A 14,630-nucleotide genomic window follows, 5' to 3' on the forward strand; every position below is an offset into this window, starting at 1 on the left:
CTCACATCGCAGGGAGCCTGCATCTCCCTCTCCCACTCCCCCTGCTTGTGCTCCCTCTCTCACTGTGTCTGTCTCTGTCAAATAAATAAATAAAATCTTTAAATATATATATGTATATAAAGAATGCTAAAATCACTTGAAGTTATAAGCATTTTCTCCCCAGGTAATATATATCACTACATCCCAGGGAACAAATTTTGATAAATCATAGTATACGGGGGGGGAGGTATGTGTATGTGTGTATGTGTCTCAGTGTAAACTGCACAAATAAAATTATATATATATATGCATTATATATATCTAGATTTATATATTATATTATATAGATATCTAAAGATATCTACATATATGATCTTGGTAGAAAAGATAACAAAGTAATTTATTTATTTTATTTTATTTTGACTTAAAGTCATTTAAATTATTTTGTTTCAGAATCTGGAAAGTTTTTTCCACAGACAGGAGGAAAGTTTTTGCATTTTTAGGTTTTTAGAGAATTTGGGGATTATAGTCAAAGGCATTGTATTAGAGAACACAAAGAATAAGCAATGACAAACACAGGAGGACAGGATTTAGATGAAACTAGAATATGGAGAAGCAGTACATTAGGACCTGATAACAGGAAAAATAAACTCTCAGGTGTCTTTGTTATTTTTATTTTATTTATTTTTAAGTAATCTCTATGCCCAAGGTGGGGCTCGATCTTACAACCCCAAGATCCAGGGTCACATGCTCTACCAACTGAGCCAGCCAGGCACCCCTAAATTCTAAGTCATTTTAAATGATAAGAAACAGAACAAAAACGTAAGCCAAATTCTGATTTCTGTCCCAATTGTATGCATAAAAATGGTTCAACAAATGTGTCAGAAAACATTTTTCTTACTAAATATGGAAAGGTAATGTCTTCCATGGAGTTTAACTTTTCATATCCTCTGCTTTATTTTTCAGGGAAAAGAAAACAGTGTTTTCACCATTACCACAGACTAATGATAATCATTTACTCTAAGACAGAGAACAAGGTATCAATCAGCTTTCATTCCTGTCTCTCCTGCTGCTTCTCTGTGAGGTGCTCTAAAAGAGATCTATAGGAGATATGAATAACTGAAACACTGGGGATAATCTAATTTACCTTATTCAAAAAAATAAGACCAACACTCATAAGGCTTCAAACAAGAAAGACCAGATCACAGGTTCAGGTCTGTAGAAGAATTACAGGGCAGACACATAATCCTATTCATAAACAGCAACCAATGTTAACAGTTGTTTCATTTTCTCCTTTTCTCTTTCTCTCCAAGACTAATTAGCATTACACAGTGTGTTCCTTGTTACAAAAGCCTTCTTTCAGCTTTAGAACTATGGTATCTTTTGATTACCCACAACTCTAATCTAGTTTTTCAGTTATCCAGAAGCCAGACACTCTGTAACACTTCAGACTAGCTAAATTAAAAAAAAAAAAGCTATTTTAATAAAATAGAAACAACTGTAACAAGTGGATGCAACATGTATACTATCTTCACTTGTGAATCATCATCACTTCAAAGATAAACTATAAAAGAATACCTTTTTATATACTTACTGCTGAAAGGCTGCCATTGTATTCTCCAAATTTTCTCCAGCACCTGTGAAAACATTAAATTTCATTTACTTAGCTAATTTCAACTTTTTAAAAAATTTTTTAATTTTTAAAAAAATTTTAATTCATTTATTGTATTAATTTATTCACACACACACACACACACACACACACACACACACACACGAGCAGTGGGGAGGGGCAGGGGGAGAGGGAGAAGCAGGCTCCCCACTTAGCAGGGCTCTGGGCTTGATCCCAGGGACCCTGGGATTATGACCTGAGCTGAAGGCTGATACTTAACTGACTGAGCCACCCAGGAGGTGCCCCTAATTTGAACTTTTTAATTTTTTCAGAAATTCACTTTAATAAGACACATCTAGTGAATCTTGATGTTTATATACTGTGTAGACATTACAAGTTTTTTAAAGAGTGTAATGGTATTTTGAATTGCTTTTTGGCTGCACCAGGAAGAATCAAAGATTAAAACAGCCACAGCAACACAGAAAGGTTAGAACCTAAACATGTTTTTTTTTTAAGATTTTATTTATTTATCAGAGAGAGAGACAGAGGCAGGCAGAGGGAGAAGCAGGCTCCCTGCTGAGCAAGGAGCCCGATGTGGGACTCGATCCCAGGACCCTGGGATCATGACCTGAGCCGAAGGCAGACGCTTAACCAATTGAGCCACCCAGGCGTCCCCTAAACATGTTTTTTAACCTACAATATCTGCTTGTCATAGGAAAGACAGAAGAGAACTTGGTACATATACACCTCCTCAGAAACAGTTAAACCATCTCCTCTACATCCCCATACTCTCTTATGCATCTCTCTAATAAGAATTTATCATACCATAAATTATTAAACTGACTCCCTTTCCTATGAATTACTGAAAATAAGTGACTGTTTTAATCACTTTGGCTGAAGGCAATATAGTGTAAATAAAATCTTTAAAAAAATATATAGTGTAGTAGTTGAAGGTGGAGTTAGGATCTTTGCTCTCAAATCTATTTGATGATATTTGCATGACCTTGGGAAAGTTACAAAACCTCTCTGGGGCTGAGCTTCCTTATCTGTAAGAAATGAGGGATGCCTGGCTATCTCAGTCAGTGCAGCATGAGACTCTTGACATCAGGGTTGTGAGTTTGTGCCCCACATTGGGGTTAGAGATTAATTTAAAAAAATAGAATTAAAAAAAACTTTTTTTATTAAGTAAAGTCTACCCCCAAAGTGGGGCTCAAACTCATGACCCCAAAATTAAGAGTCACATGCCCTACTGACTGAGTCAGCCAGGTGCTCCCCCAAAAAAATAAAATCTTAAAAAAGAAAAAAAAAAAGAATGAGGATAAAGATGGCACCTATCTCATAGGATTTAGTTAACTATGAGATCATAGTTAAATGAATTCACATGTCAGGTGCCCTATGTCATCAATTCAAAAAATTAGTTTTCCCCTTTTTAAAGTTAGGGTGCATTTTACAATGGATGGATGGTGTGTAATAATTTGTCAAGATTTTCTCTCTCAGCAGCATATTAAATATGTGCATTTTAGGGGCACCTGAGTGGCTTAGTCAGTTGTGTCTGACGCTTGCTTTTGGCCCAGGTCATGATCTCATGAGCCCAAGATTGAGCCATGCGTTGGGGCTCTGCGCTGGGGTTGGGGTCTGCTTAAGATTCTCTCTCTCTCCCTCTGCCCCTCCCCAACCTCGAAAAGAAAAGGAAATGTGCACTTTATAACTAATGGCATTAGATTTAATGAAATAGTGACTATTTAGTAAAAGTAAAGGATCATTGCTATTATTATTACTATTGCCACTATTATAGTAACTGGTGCTTGGTGAATGTCCACTGACTGATGAATGAATAATATTGCAATGACAAAAAGGACACAGATAAAAAGTATCTCATCCTCTAATATTATATATACTAGGTAGAATCAATTAACATAACATACTAGCCATAAGTTTTAAAATATTTTAAAACTAAAAAGATTTCAGTATTACTAAATAATTAATGGGATGTACAGGAAAAACACGAAATACTTTTCCAAATACTTAAGAAAAACAGCCAATTTCTTTTTAGCAAAAAGAAACACTTCAAGTTTATGGTACTGTTCGAGTATTAGCATTAAAATGTTTCACATACAATACCATCTGGACATATTTGTGAGAGTATTAAAATTTTCTTCTTTTATATTGTTAGATTTTACTTTTATGGCAACCTAATTAATAATCAATAGAAACACAAAGTATAAAGAAATGAATATATTAACTGAATGTTCTAGAGTCCCATAGTTTAGTAGAGAGAACAGAATACCCATGTGAAAAAAGCTACTTTGATTTTAGGTTTTACAGTTGTTGCACAATAGAAAACATGAAGTAAATCTAAGATTATAGCTTTTGTCAAAGTAAGTGCTCTTTTAAAAAAAAAAAGTGCTCTTTAGGTTAAATGACTTTTTCTGTTTCTTTATTTATTTACTTGACAGAGAGAGAGAGAGCACCGGGGGGGGGGGGGGGGGGGTGCAGCAGGCAGAGGGAGAAGCAGGCTCCCAGTGAAGCAGGGAGCCCAATTTGGGGCTCAGTCCCAGGATTTCGGGATCATGACCCAAGCCAAAGGCAACACTTAACCAACTAAGCCACCCAGAAGCCCAGTTAAATGACTTTTAAAAATCTAGTTGGTGTTGGGGCACCTTGGTGACTCAGTCAGTTAAGCCTCTGACTCTTAAATTTCAGCTCAGGTCATGATCTCAGGGTGGTGAGATCAAGCCCCATGTCAGGCTCTGCACTAGCGTGGAGTCTGCTCAACACTCTAGAATATGACCAAAAAGGATAAAGAGTGCTACTATGTTATTCATTTAAACCTAACAGTTTAAGCATGAAAACACTGTTACTTAAGATCTTTGATTTTATTAATTTCATAAATTCATAAATATAAATTTATGAAAGTATTAGCCAGTATTAAATAAACAATGAAAAGACAATCAAGATATTAATAATTAATAGAAGCTACACACTGTACTTAGCACTTTATATATCATTTCATTAAAACCCCCACAACCAGAAAAAAGTTGGGTACAGTCACATAGCTAAAGAGGGGAACTGATTCAAGCATAAGCTATATGATTTCAGATCCCATCTTTTTACCACTATGTGGCAGCTTCTACGCTGCCATTCGTAGAATGCCTTTATTTCAGTTTTACAGATAAGTTATTCATATTGGTCCTTATTCCCATATTCTTCTTGTTTATAAAGCTTGAAGATAAACTCTACAATGATAACACCCACAAATTACCTGTTAGATTCATATGGTGAAAGCCTGGAGAGTAACTAAGGGACTAATGAAAAAGTATGCCATTCCTCTCCAAGGAATTATTTGGTGGTAGCTCGTCTCATGAAATTATTTGAATTCCTCTTCTTTCCAGTTATCGTTATCATTTATAGAAGCATGTTTGCCACTAATTTTCCTTCTCCTTCAATAATCAATTTAAACAATGCCTGGCTTTGCAAATCACCATCCAACATATAAACAAATGTTTGATTTTTAATGTTATTAAATTATGAAATGGGAAAGAGAATGAGTGTCAGATTTTACATGCTGTCCTAATGTTTATAATTCCTCTGCTTACATCATACTGCCTCCCTCTTCCAGTTCACATTTTTCACTTGACAAAACCTTCTCTGAAAAGTCCCAATTTTCTTTATTTATAGCTTCACTATATACTTCCCAAGTTTTCATTCTATACTAACTTTCTCTCTTATATAGGGCTTCATAATTACTTTGTAACCAGTTAATCTTTCTCTTTCTTCTTTTTTCTTTCTTTCTTTTTCTTTCTTTCTCTCTCTTTCTTTCCTTCCTTCCTTCCTTCCTTCCTTCCTTCCTTCCAGAGAGCAGGGGGAGGGGCAGAGGGAGAGGGAGAGAGAATCTCAAGCAGACTCCATGCTGGGCATAGAGCCTGACAGGGGCTCAGTCTCATGATCCTGAGATCACGCCCTGAGCCAAAACCAAGAGTCAGACACCTAACCAACTCTGCCACCCATGTGCCCCGTGATCAGTTAATTTCTGATAGGACAGGAAAAGTAAAGGAAACATTCTCTTTTCTATCTTTAATTAGATTTAGATGCTGTGAAGGAAAGAAATATCTGCTTAGTTTTCTTTTTGTCTCCCAAATGTTTTATATACCAATAAACATTGTAGAGTTGTTTTATAGATGTGCTCTAACCACCACTATTATTAACATCTTTGTATACATGATAAATGTGCGGTTTATAAAACCAATGACAAATATGACCACGTGCATCAGCCACACGCACACAAAGAAACCTTCAAAATTAAATATTTTCTGATATTGGAAAAGACAGCTTAGCGCAAATAAAACATATCCTAATGTTTGAGATATGATCCTATCTCAACTCAAAATGAAATTTTTCAGTAAATCAAGCAATAAAGTAAGTTCCTTCTTCATTTCTTCCCTCTTTTTTTTCCTTCCTTCCTTCCTCCCTCCCTCCCTCCCTTCCTCCCTCCCTTCCTTCCTTTTTTGAGAGAGACACAGGCAGGGAGGAGGGCAATGGGAGAGGGAGAGAGAATCTTCAGTAGGCTCCAAGCCCAGCACAGAGCCCAACAAGGAGGATCAATCTCACGACTCTGAGATCATGACCTCATGATCTGAAATCAAGAGTTGAGACCTTAACCAACTGAGCCACCCAGGTGCCCTCTTCTTTATTTCTAAATTCATTTGTTCATTCAACATTTACAGTGTGCCTTGGAAATAGTATACACGACTTACATAAGAGCAAAAAGAGCTTGTAAGGAGTAGAGATGGTATATACCAAGAGCATTTCTCCAAATGAGTTCCCTGGAACACTGCACACTTTATTTCTGTATCTCAAAAGGAAAAAATGGTGAAATCTGTATTTATAGGTATAAGAAAAAATTAAACACATCAATAGCACAGAAGGATATTCAAACTGTATACTGATACCCAGGCAGCATTTACTAACTACCACATGTATGCTCTCTTCAATGATAAGTGGTTTTTGTTATGTACCTGGTCATAATTTCAATAATTTTTCTATAATGTTATTTTTTATGTTTAATTTTTCTAAATTTATATACAATTTAAGACATATATATCTTTTAGCCATTGCTGAAATTAAGTACATTTTAGTTTGCTTTCTTAAGCAGGAAACTACTATTAAATAAATGATAAATGACTTCATTGCTAATAAGGTATTGATAGGAATGAGTGAATCAGTTGAGGAAATGAATAAGGAAAAAGTCCTTGTTGAAAGGACACCTGTCTGGCTCAGTCAGAAGAGCATGTGACTTTTTTTTTTTAAATAAAGATTTTATTTATTTACTTGACAGAGAGAGAGAGAGCACAAGCAGTGGGGGAGCGGCAGGAAGAAAGAGAGGGAGAAGCAGTCTCCCCATGCAGGACTCAATCCCAGGACCCCAGGATCATAACCTGAGTCAAAGGCAGATGCTTAACCATCTGAGCCACCCCGAGCATGTGACTCTTGATCTCTTGGTTGTAAGTTTGCGCCCCATGTTGGGTGTAGGGATTACTAAAAAAAAAAAAAAAAAAAAAAAAAGAAGAAGAAGAAGAAAAAGAAAGAAAGAAAGGCAAAGAAAAGAAAAAAGTCCTCATTGAAAAGTGAGAAGAGTTCCTTAAAAATAGGACTGAGGGAACAAGAAGAGAAAGAATTGATACCCTGACATGGAACATGTTTCAGGATCCAACTGCAGAATGCCACTTCCATTGACACTTTTGAGACTCAAAATGATGCTTCAATTTCTTCTTTGAACATCCAATTAAAGTTTAGGACCCAGAAGCAGCCAGTGTCCGACAGCAAACTTACCCTCAAACTTACTACTTTCCAAATCATTCTGTGGCAGGATATCCAGATTGTGACAATACTCTGTCTCAAGATCAAGGGTGAAAGATTAAGAGGGAAGGGGGGATTTCATGGGTTGATGATTTTTTTTATTTGTTGGCCACTGAACCCTAATACATAGACTTCTTTTTTAAAAGCCTGTTGCTTAATTCAATTGGCTCATGGAGATAGATTAAAGAGTATTAGAGTACGTTATTTCCATATTTCCCTGCAACTGTACCTCTAGCCAACTCAGTTGGCATCTGAAATAAATGTATATACACTATGATTCCAGGAGACACCTGGGTGGCTCAGTCAGTTAAGCATCTGCGTTTGGCTCCGGTCATGATCCCAGGGCCCTGGGATCGAGCCCAGCTTCAGGCCCCCTGGCTCAGCAAGGCGCCTGCTTCTGACCCTCGCCCCTGCTCATGCTCTCTCTGTCATAAATTGATAGATAGATAGATAGATAGATAGATAGATAGATAGATAGATAGATAGATAGATAAAATCTTTATATACACTATCGGATTCCAAATACCAGAAAATAGGTTTTTAAAGGATATACTTCAAAATGTTAACACATTATGTCTGGATAGTAAAGTTTTAGGAGCTATTTTTTCTTTTTTCATTTCTGTATTTTCCAAATTTCTACAATGAACATGAGTTACTTATGCAATTGAAAAGAAAATTAATAAAATTCATGCTTTCATAGAGAAATTAAGAAAATGGCCTTTGAGAGTACTGCTTGCTCTCCATTTGATCCAAAGGATATCTTTGATCTTATTGGTATTCCATCAATACATTGTAGTTATAAAAGGTGTTCTTTGGTCAAATAAACTTAGGAAACACATGGGAGGGATCTAGCGTGCAGTAATTAGCAGAAAATAATTTATTATTTTAATTATGTTAGGATCTGCACTAGAAGCTAGAGACAGAAGCATTAATAAAATCTGAAACTCCCCCTTAAGAAACTCAGTCTAGTAAGGGAGGCAGGTGTATTACATATCCTATTATAATATAATGTAATACAATGTATGCGCTAAAGAGGCAAGAACAAAATAAACCTACAGCATTTAATTTTTGAAACATTAAGTTCCTCTTTCAAGGACAATTAATCTTAGTAAAAGACAGTATGTTCATTCAAATTTTGAAAACATTAACTATATGATGATCTTATTTCTTCTCAATCAATTCAGAGTTTTACTACAAAACACATACGTAGATCCCTGTATCCATGCAGATATTTCTAAACAATTTTCAGTTTTCAAAGTGCATTTTATATACCTTATCCTCCTAACAACCCAAAGAGAAGGAAACAGTCCCCATTTATAAATAAGGAAACTAGGTCTTCTCCTCAAGGCTAACTAGTGGTTCAGAATCTAACCCAGGTGATAATGCAGCCATAATATAGTTACAGCAATACTGGTGCATGTACTTTATAAGATATATTGATCAATGTTTCAGTCTTGGAATGGTCATATATCCGGTTTACATGAAATAATCAGGTATTTGAAGTTAGGGAAATAGAGAATTAGCCTAAATGTTAGTAATATGCACAGAGAGACTAGTGATTGCTGTTGGCAGTGTCTAAGACAAAAATAAAAAATAGGGGCGCCTGAGTGGCTCAGTGGTTAAGCATCTGCCTTTGGCTCAGGTCATGATCCCAGGGTCCTGGGATCGAGCCCCGCATCGGGCTCCCTGCTCCGTGGGAAGCCTGCTTCTCCCTCTCCCACTCCCCCTGCTTGTGTTCCCTCTCTCACTGTCTCTCTCTCTGTCAAATAAATAAATAAAATCTTTTTAAAAAATAAATAAAAAATAATCAAGGAGGTGACTTCTTCCTCCACTATTATTTTCCAGAAATTTAGTATCTTGAGTTACAAAGTATTTTTTAGTAAATATCTCCTCTATCACTCTGGATTTAATTGTATTATTTGGTGCACATACTCAACAAAAGCATATTAAGCACTAACAACATAGGAGCTTACTACAGTGCATTAGGACCATCATACAAGTAAGTAAGATTTAAGTCTGCAGATATTTAACAAGATTCTCATGACAGCTGCAGTTTGAATATACAAATACTGATCCCATATTTGCAAATAACAAATGGAAATTTTTTATATAAGGAGTGAAACTGAAACAACCGAAAATGACTTTATATCTAGGGAAAAATATTTTTAAAGTATTTCTGAAAGTGAGAACTGGAGATCAGCTTATCCTGGTTTTGATATCGGCTACATTGATTTAGCACATATTTTTTAGCCTCTATGGAATATTGGTTTTTTCACCTGTAGGGTGTCACAAAAATTCAAAAATTAACATGTATTTCTTCTAAAATAAAATTTAGATCACCCACAATGACAGTTTAGATAGCTTTTTAGAGGATCTAGTTTTGTTTTGGTTTGGGTTTTTAGTAAGCACATTTTTCTTTTTCTAAAATCAGTAAATACAGGGAGGCTGTGTTGGCTGGCTCAGTCAGAAGAGTGTGCAACTGTTGATCTCAGGGTGGTGAGTTCAGGCCCCATGTTGGGTGCAGAGATTACTTAAATAAGTAAATAAACTTAACAAAAAAACCCACTGTATATCTAATTAAACATTTAAATGTTTAAATCAAAGGTTTTAAGGGGTCACCAGCTAAGTGCCATGTAAATGCTAAATAAGCATTGGCACTTAGCTGGTGACCCCTTAGCTGGTGACCCCTTAAAACCTTTGATGCTTTTCATGAGTAAGGAGACTAGCATCTATTGAAGTCACTCTTTAGAACTATGTTTAACATAAAATTGTACAGATTATACAGAAGAATACTAATGTATTTCTGTTATATTTAAAAGAACTGTATTCCTGGCCAATTCTTGTTAGAAAGGGGGTTATGGTACTAAATAAAGTTTTAAACTGTAAACTACTAGAATTTACCATTTCAAGTATTAGACTGTAAAACTGTAAAGCAGTTTTAACCCAGTTTAACATTCATCTGTAAAGAACAATTAAAATTGATTGACTTAATCCAATTTCACAGCATTTTATACATCATGCTTGAAATGAAATAAAGACTCATTATTCTGAGATAAAGAAGAGGCAAACATTTGGCCTGCTGTTTGGGAAATTACAGGGTGGACCACCTAGGCTCCTTTTAGTAAGATGCTTTTCCAAGAAAAAACTTCCTTGTTTTCTTTAAACAATACAGTCCTGTCATAAACTACATCATCTTTTTGTCTTTAGGAAATCCAGGTGTCATTGCTGGGGTGCAATGTGGGGCTGGAAAAAAAAAAGCAGGTGGAAGGTTTGCTGCCTTGGTAACCAGGACGCTCCAATTTCTGTCCCAGTCCAGCCCAAGACTAACTGTGACCTTGGGAAGTGTCCCCAGGTCAGTGACTAGGTTTCCCTCTTCTTAATTCTCAGTGCTCAGAGAGGGAGACAGGGGTGGGGGGGAGGGTAGGAACCAGTCCCCAGGGACTGCAGACAACCAGGCTACAGCACGCTCTAGGTTCGCAGTTCCTCAAACCTCGAAGCTTGTCGCCCTGGATCTCCCTACAAGTTCAGCCACTGGTTCCGCTCAGAGCAGTCCGTTCCCGTTCGCCCGCAGGGTACCCCGGCTCTGCGCCCCCCCCCACCCGCCTTGTGTCTCGCTGCCAGGAAGGGACCTTGCGATCATCCTTCCATTCGCCGAGAAACGCTCCATCTACCCTTAATTCTCACCCCAGTCCTTCCTCCTTCAGAGAACACCTGACACCGCTGCACTCCACAGATCTCCACCATGGCTCTGTCTCAAGACCCATTATCTTCCCTCAGGAGACCTCCCCTTCGCATCGCCTTCACCTCCAAGGAGCCCTCTTTCGCACACCCCATTCTTCCTCAAACTCTCACGCCATTTCCACCCGCCAGCCTTTTGCAGAGCTCTAAAGGACCCTCAGCTCTAGTGGGGGAAAAAGCCTCCCCCACCTCCGCCATCGGGATCTGGGGACCCCTCTCACCTCCGCGGTGGGAGATGTGTTTACTGAGGAATCGCTGCTTCTTTCTCGGGTGCAGCAAGGTCGGGTATTTGAGCAACAAGAATGAGGTCACCAAGTACCCTCCCAGGGTGGAGAGAAGGTAAAAAGCCGCGGTGGACGACATCTCAGCCACCGTATGGGAAATCTCCCACCTCCGGGCCCTGTGAACTCCGCCGCTGCGGTCGCAACGGCTGCGGCGGCTGCGGCAGCTGCTCGAGGTCTGCTCGCCCCCAGCCGGTGCCAGCGGTGCAGCGCACTTGTGGGCGCCAGCCCTCCACGCAGGCGCAGCCAGATCCCAAGCGTCTGAGCAACAAAGGGGCTGCGGTACGCAGGCGCGCTCTGGCTGCTGGGTAGGAGCCTGCAGTGGTCGGGTAGTGAGCATTTGTTACCTAGCTCTGTGGTAGAACTCGCCGCGCTTCAGGAAAGCTCCAAACTGAGGCGAGAGCTTGGAAACCTGCCAGTGCCTTCGCCATCACTCAGGCAGAAAAGGCTATTAAAAGATAGCCTGAATTCAGGAAGGCCTGACATAATTAGAAAATCTGCATCAAAAATGGAGAGATTCCAGGCACATCTTAGCCGCTACTCTAGGAATTGCAAAGAACTGTTACCAATGGAGGAGTTAAAGCTTGCTAAAACAAATTATAAACCCATCCATTTGTCTAGCCAAGATAGAGTTTTCCCTGTTGTTACACATAACCATAAGAGGTACTAGTTTATCAGTCAAATATTTGAGGGGCAGTCTCCTTTCTCATTTCACTGAGAAATGAGATCCCACGCCTTGTACAGGAAAGGCAGTCAAATATTTGTTGACTTGCAAGTCTACTTACAATAAGAAAACGTTAACAAGGTTATAGGTTATTACTTAAAAGTCTTAGATAGGAAACTCAATCCCAGAAGGCCCAACTAGTTTTCCTTTCATCCATACTTCCAGGTTTACATAAGGAAAATGTGGGACAAAGGTGGCTGGCTACACGCAGGAGGAGGGCAGTGAAGGTCAAGCTGATCACTGTCTTAAAGTCAATCATGGGTGGGGTCTTGCAGGTTCAGGGCAGGCTCTATTGCTTAACGGGGTAGTTTCAGTTCCCATCAGGTTATGCTTTGCCTGCCGGATCTTTTGCCTGAGTTAAGAGATAAGCTGGAAAGAACTTAAGTAGAAAAGTCTGAGGTCAAAATAGATAGTTGAAGTTCTCTTTCCAGTGAAGATTCTAGAAAACGGTGGCCTACATTAAATTAAAAAAAAAAAAAGTAGTTGAAAAGGGGGCACCTGGGTCGTTCAGTGGGTTGAGCATTGGACTGTTGGTTTCAGCTCAGTTTGTGATCTCAGGGTTGTGGGCTAGAGCCCCGAATTGGGTTCCGATCTCAGCACAAGTCGGCTTGGGATTCTTAACCCCCTCCCTCTCTCTCCCCCTCTGCTCTTTCCCCTGCTTGTGTGCTCTCTAAAATAAAAATGAATAAAAAAAATTTTTTTTAAGTAGCTGAAAAAGACTTTTGCATCAGTTTACCACCACAGTAAGTCTATTTCTTGATCTAATATCAAAATATCCAGAGAAATGTTAAAGCCTTTATAGAAGAAAAATAACTAAGTATAAAAATACCCAAATATAACCACACTTTTTAAATTAAAACATTTTAAGGAAACTCATGAGTTGAAAAATATTGCCTTGTTAGGAATTAAGGAAAGTATCTGGTTAGGTAGGGCTGTCAAATTATATACTATAGATCAGCTGATGGCATGGTTCTGCTTCCCTTTACCAAAATCTCACCTGATAGCAACTTTTATCTAAATTTAACGACTACTATTTATGATGGGAATAAACACATGTATATGATAAATATTACCTGGAAAAAATCTATGTAACTAAGAATATTTAACCTTCAAATATAGAGGTAACTGTGGCTTAGTAAATAGAGCTCTGAACTTAGACCCCATAGATAACAGCTATACCATTTACAAGCTGAGTGACTTTGAGCATATTACTTATTTTAAGCCTCTGTTTCTACATCTGTAAAATGAGGATAATAGTATCTAACCTCACAGGGGCATTCTGAGGATCTAATGAGGTCAAATGAAAGCATTAAAAGTATCCTATATAAGTAAAGCACTGTCAGAAGTTAAAACATTTTTCTCTAAAATATCACCAACAAATTTGGGAAAAGTATACATAACTGTCAAAATAAGTAACCAAGCAGGTTATTGGAGGCCCAAGAAAAATTAAAACTAATGCAAGAACAGGCAAGCAATGATAATAGAATAGCTTTTTTTTTTTTAATTATACCAATATGACCAGAGAAGTCAACCAGGATGAAGGAGTCAACTTTTCAAGAGCCACCAAAGTTAATAAGGCATTATTTAAACCAAGAATGGAATTTAGTACAGTCAATTATCATAGGGAGGAAAATGTTAAAAAAGAAAGTGTATCAGAAATCACTGGCCTGGGCGCCTGGGTGGCTCAGTTGGTTAGGCGACTGCCTTCGGCTCAGGTCGTGATCCTGGAGTCCTGGGATCAAGTCCCGCATCGGGCTCCCTGCTCAGCGGGGAGTCTGCTTCTCCCTCTGACCCTCTTCCCTCTGGTGCTATCTCTCATTCTCTCTCTCTCAAATAAATAAATAAAATCTTTTAAAAAAAAAATCACTGGCCTGTTTATTTATTTTTATTTTTTTTTTAAGATTTTATTTATTTGACAGAGAGAGAGAGACAGTGAGAGCAGGAACACGAGCAAGGGGAGTGGGAGAGGGAGAAGCAGGCTTCCCACCTGAGCAGGGAGCCCGATGTGGGGCTTGATCCCAGGACCCCGGGATCATGACCCGAGCGGAAGGCAGACACCCAATGACTGAGCCACCCAGGTGCCCCTTTTTCTTTTTTTAAAGATTTTATTTATTTAACATAGAGCGAGCACAAGGGGGAGTGGCAGAGGGAGAAGCAGGCTCCCTGCTGAGCAGAGAGCCTGACCTGGGGCTCCAACCCAGGACCCTGGGATCATGACCTGAGCTGAAGACAGACGCTTAACTGAGTCACCCAGGTGCCTGGCCTGTTTCCCTGTAAAAAAAAAAACTGATGTATGCAGAGGTTAAGTATTTTGCCCAAGATTACATAGCTAGTAGCTGATGTTATAACAAGGTCACCAATCTCAATTCAGTTCAGGGGGTTGGTTGGAGAAGATAGTATTGATCTTCTGAAAAATAAAAGGTTAATTAATGATTCCTTA

At 38.5% G+C, this 14,630-nt stretch overlaps 1 protein-coding gene across 1 annotated transcript in view; it reads right to left on the minus strand.

Moving 5' to 3' along the window:
• GDPD1 (glycerophosphodiester phosphodiesterase domain containing 1) overlaps positions 1-11,806 on the minus strand; it is a 47,709-nt gene extending 35,903 nt beyond the window's left edge. The window contains exons 1-2 of the mRNA XM_027626063.2: positions 11,407-11,806; positions 1,574-1,616 (exon numbers count right to left, since the gene is read on the minus strand). Of these exons, the coding sequence (XP_027481864.2) occupies positions 1,574-1,616; positions 11,407-11,806 (443 nt within the window). The remainder of the gene's footprint in view (positions 1-1,573; positions 1,617-11,406) is intronic.
• Positions 11,807-14,630: the final 2,824 nt, after the last annotated feature.

Source organism: Zalophus californianus, chromosome 16 (genome assembly GCF_009762305.2).
Source record: "Zalophus californianus isolate mZalCal1 chromosome 16, mZalCal1.pri.v2, whole genome shotgun sequence".
Taxonomy (NCBI): Eukaryota; Metazoa; Chordata; class Mammalia; order Carnivora; family Otariidae; genus Zalophus; species Zalophus californianus.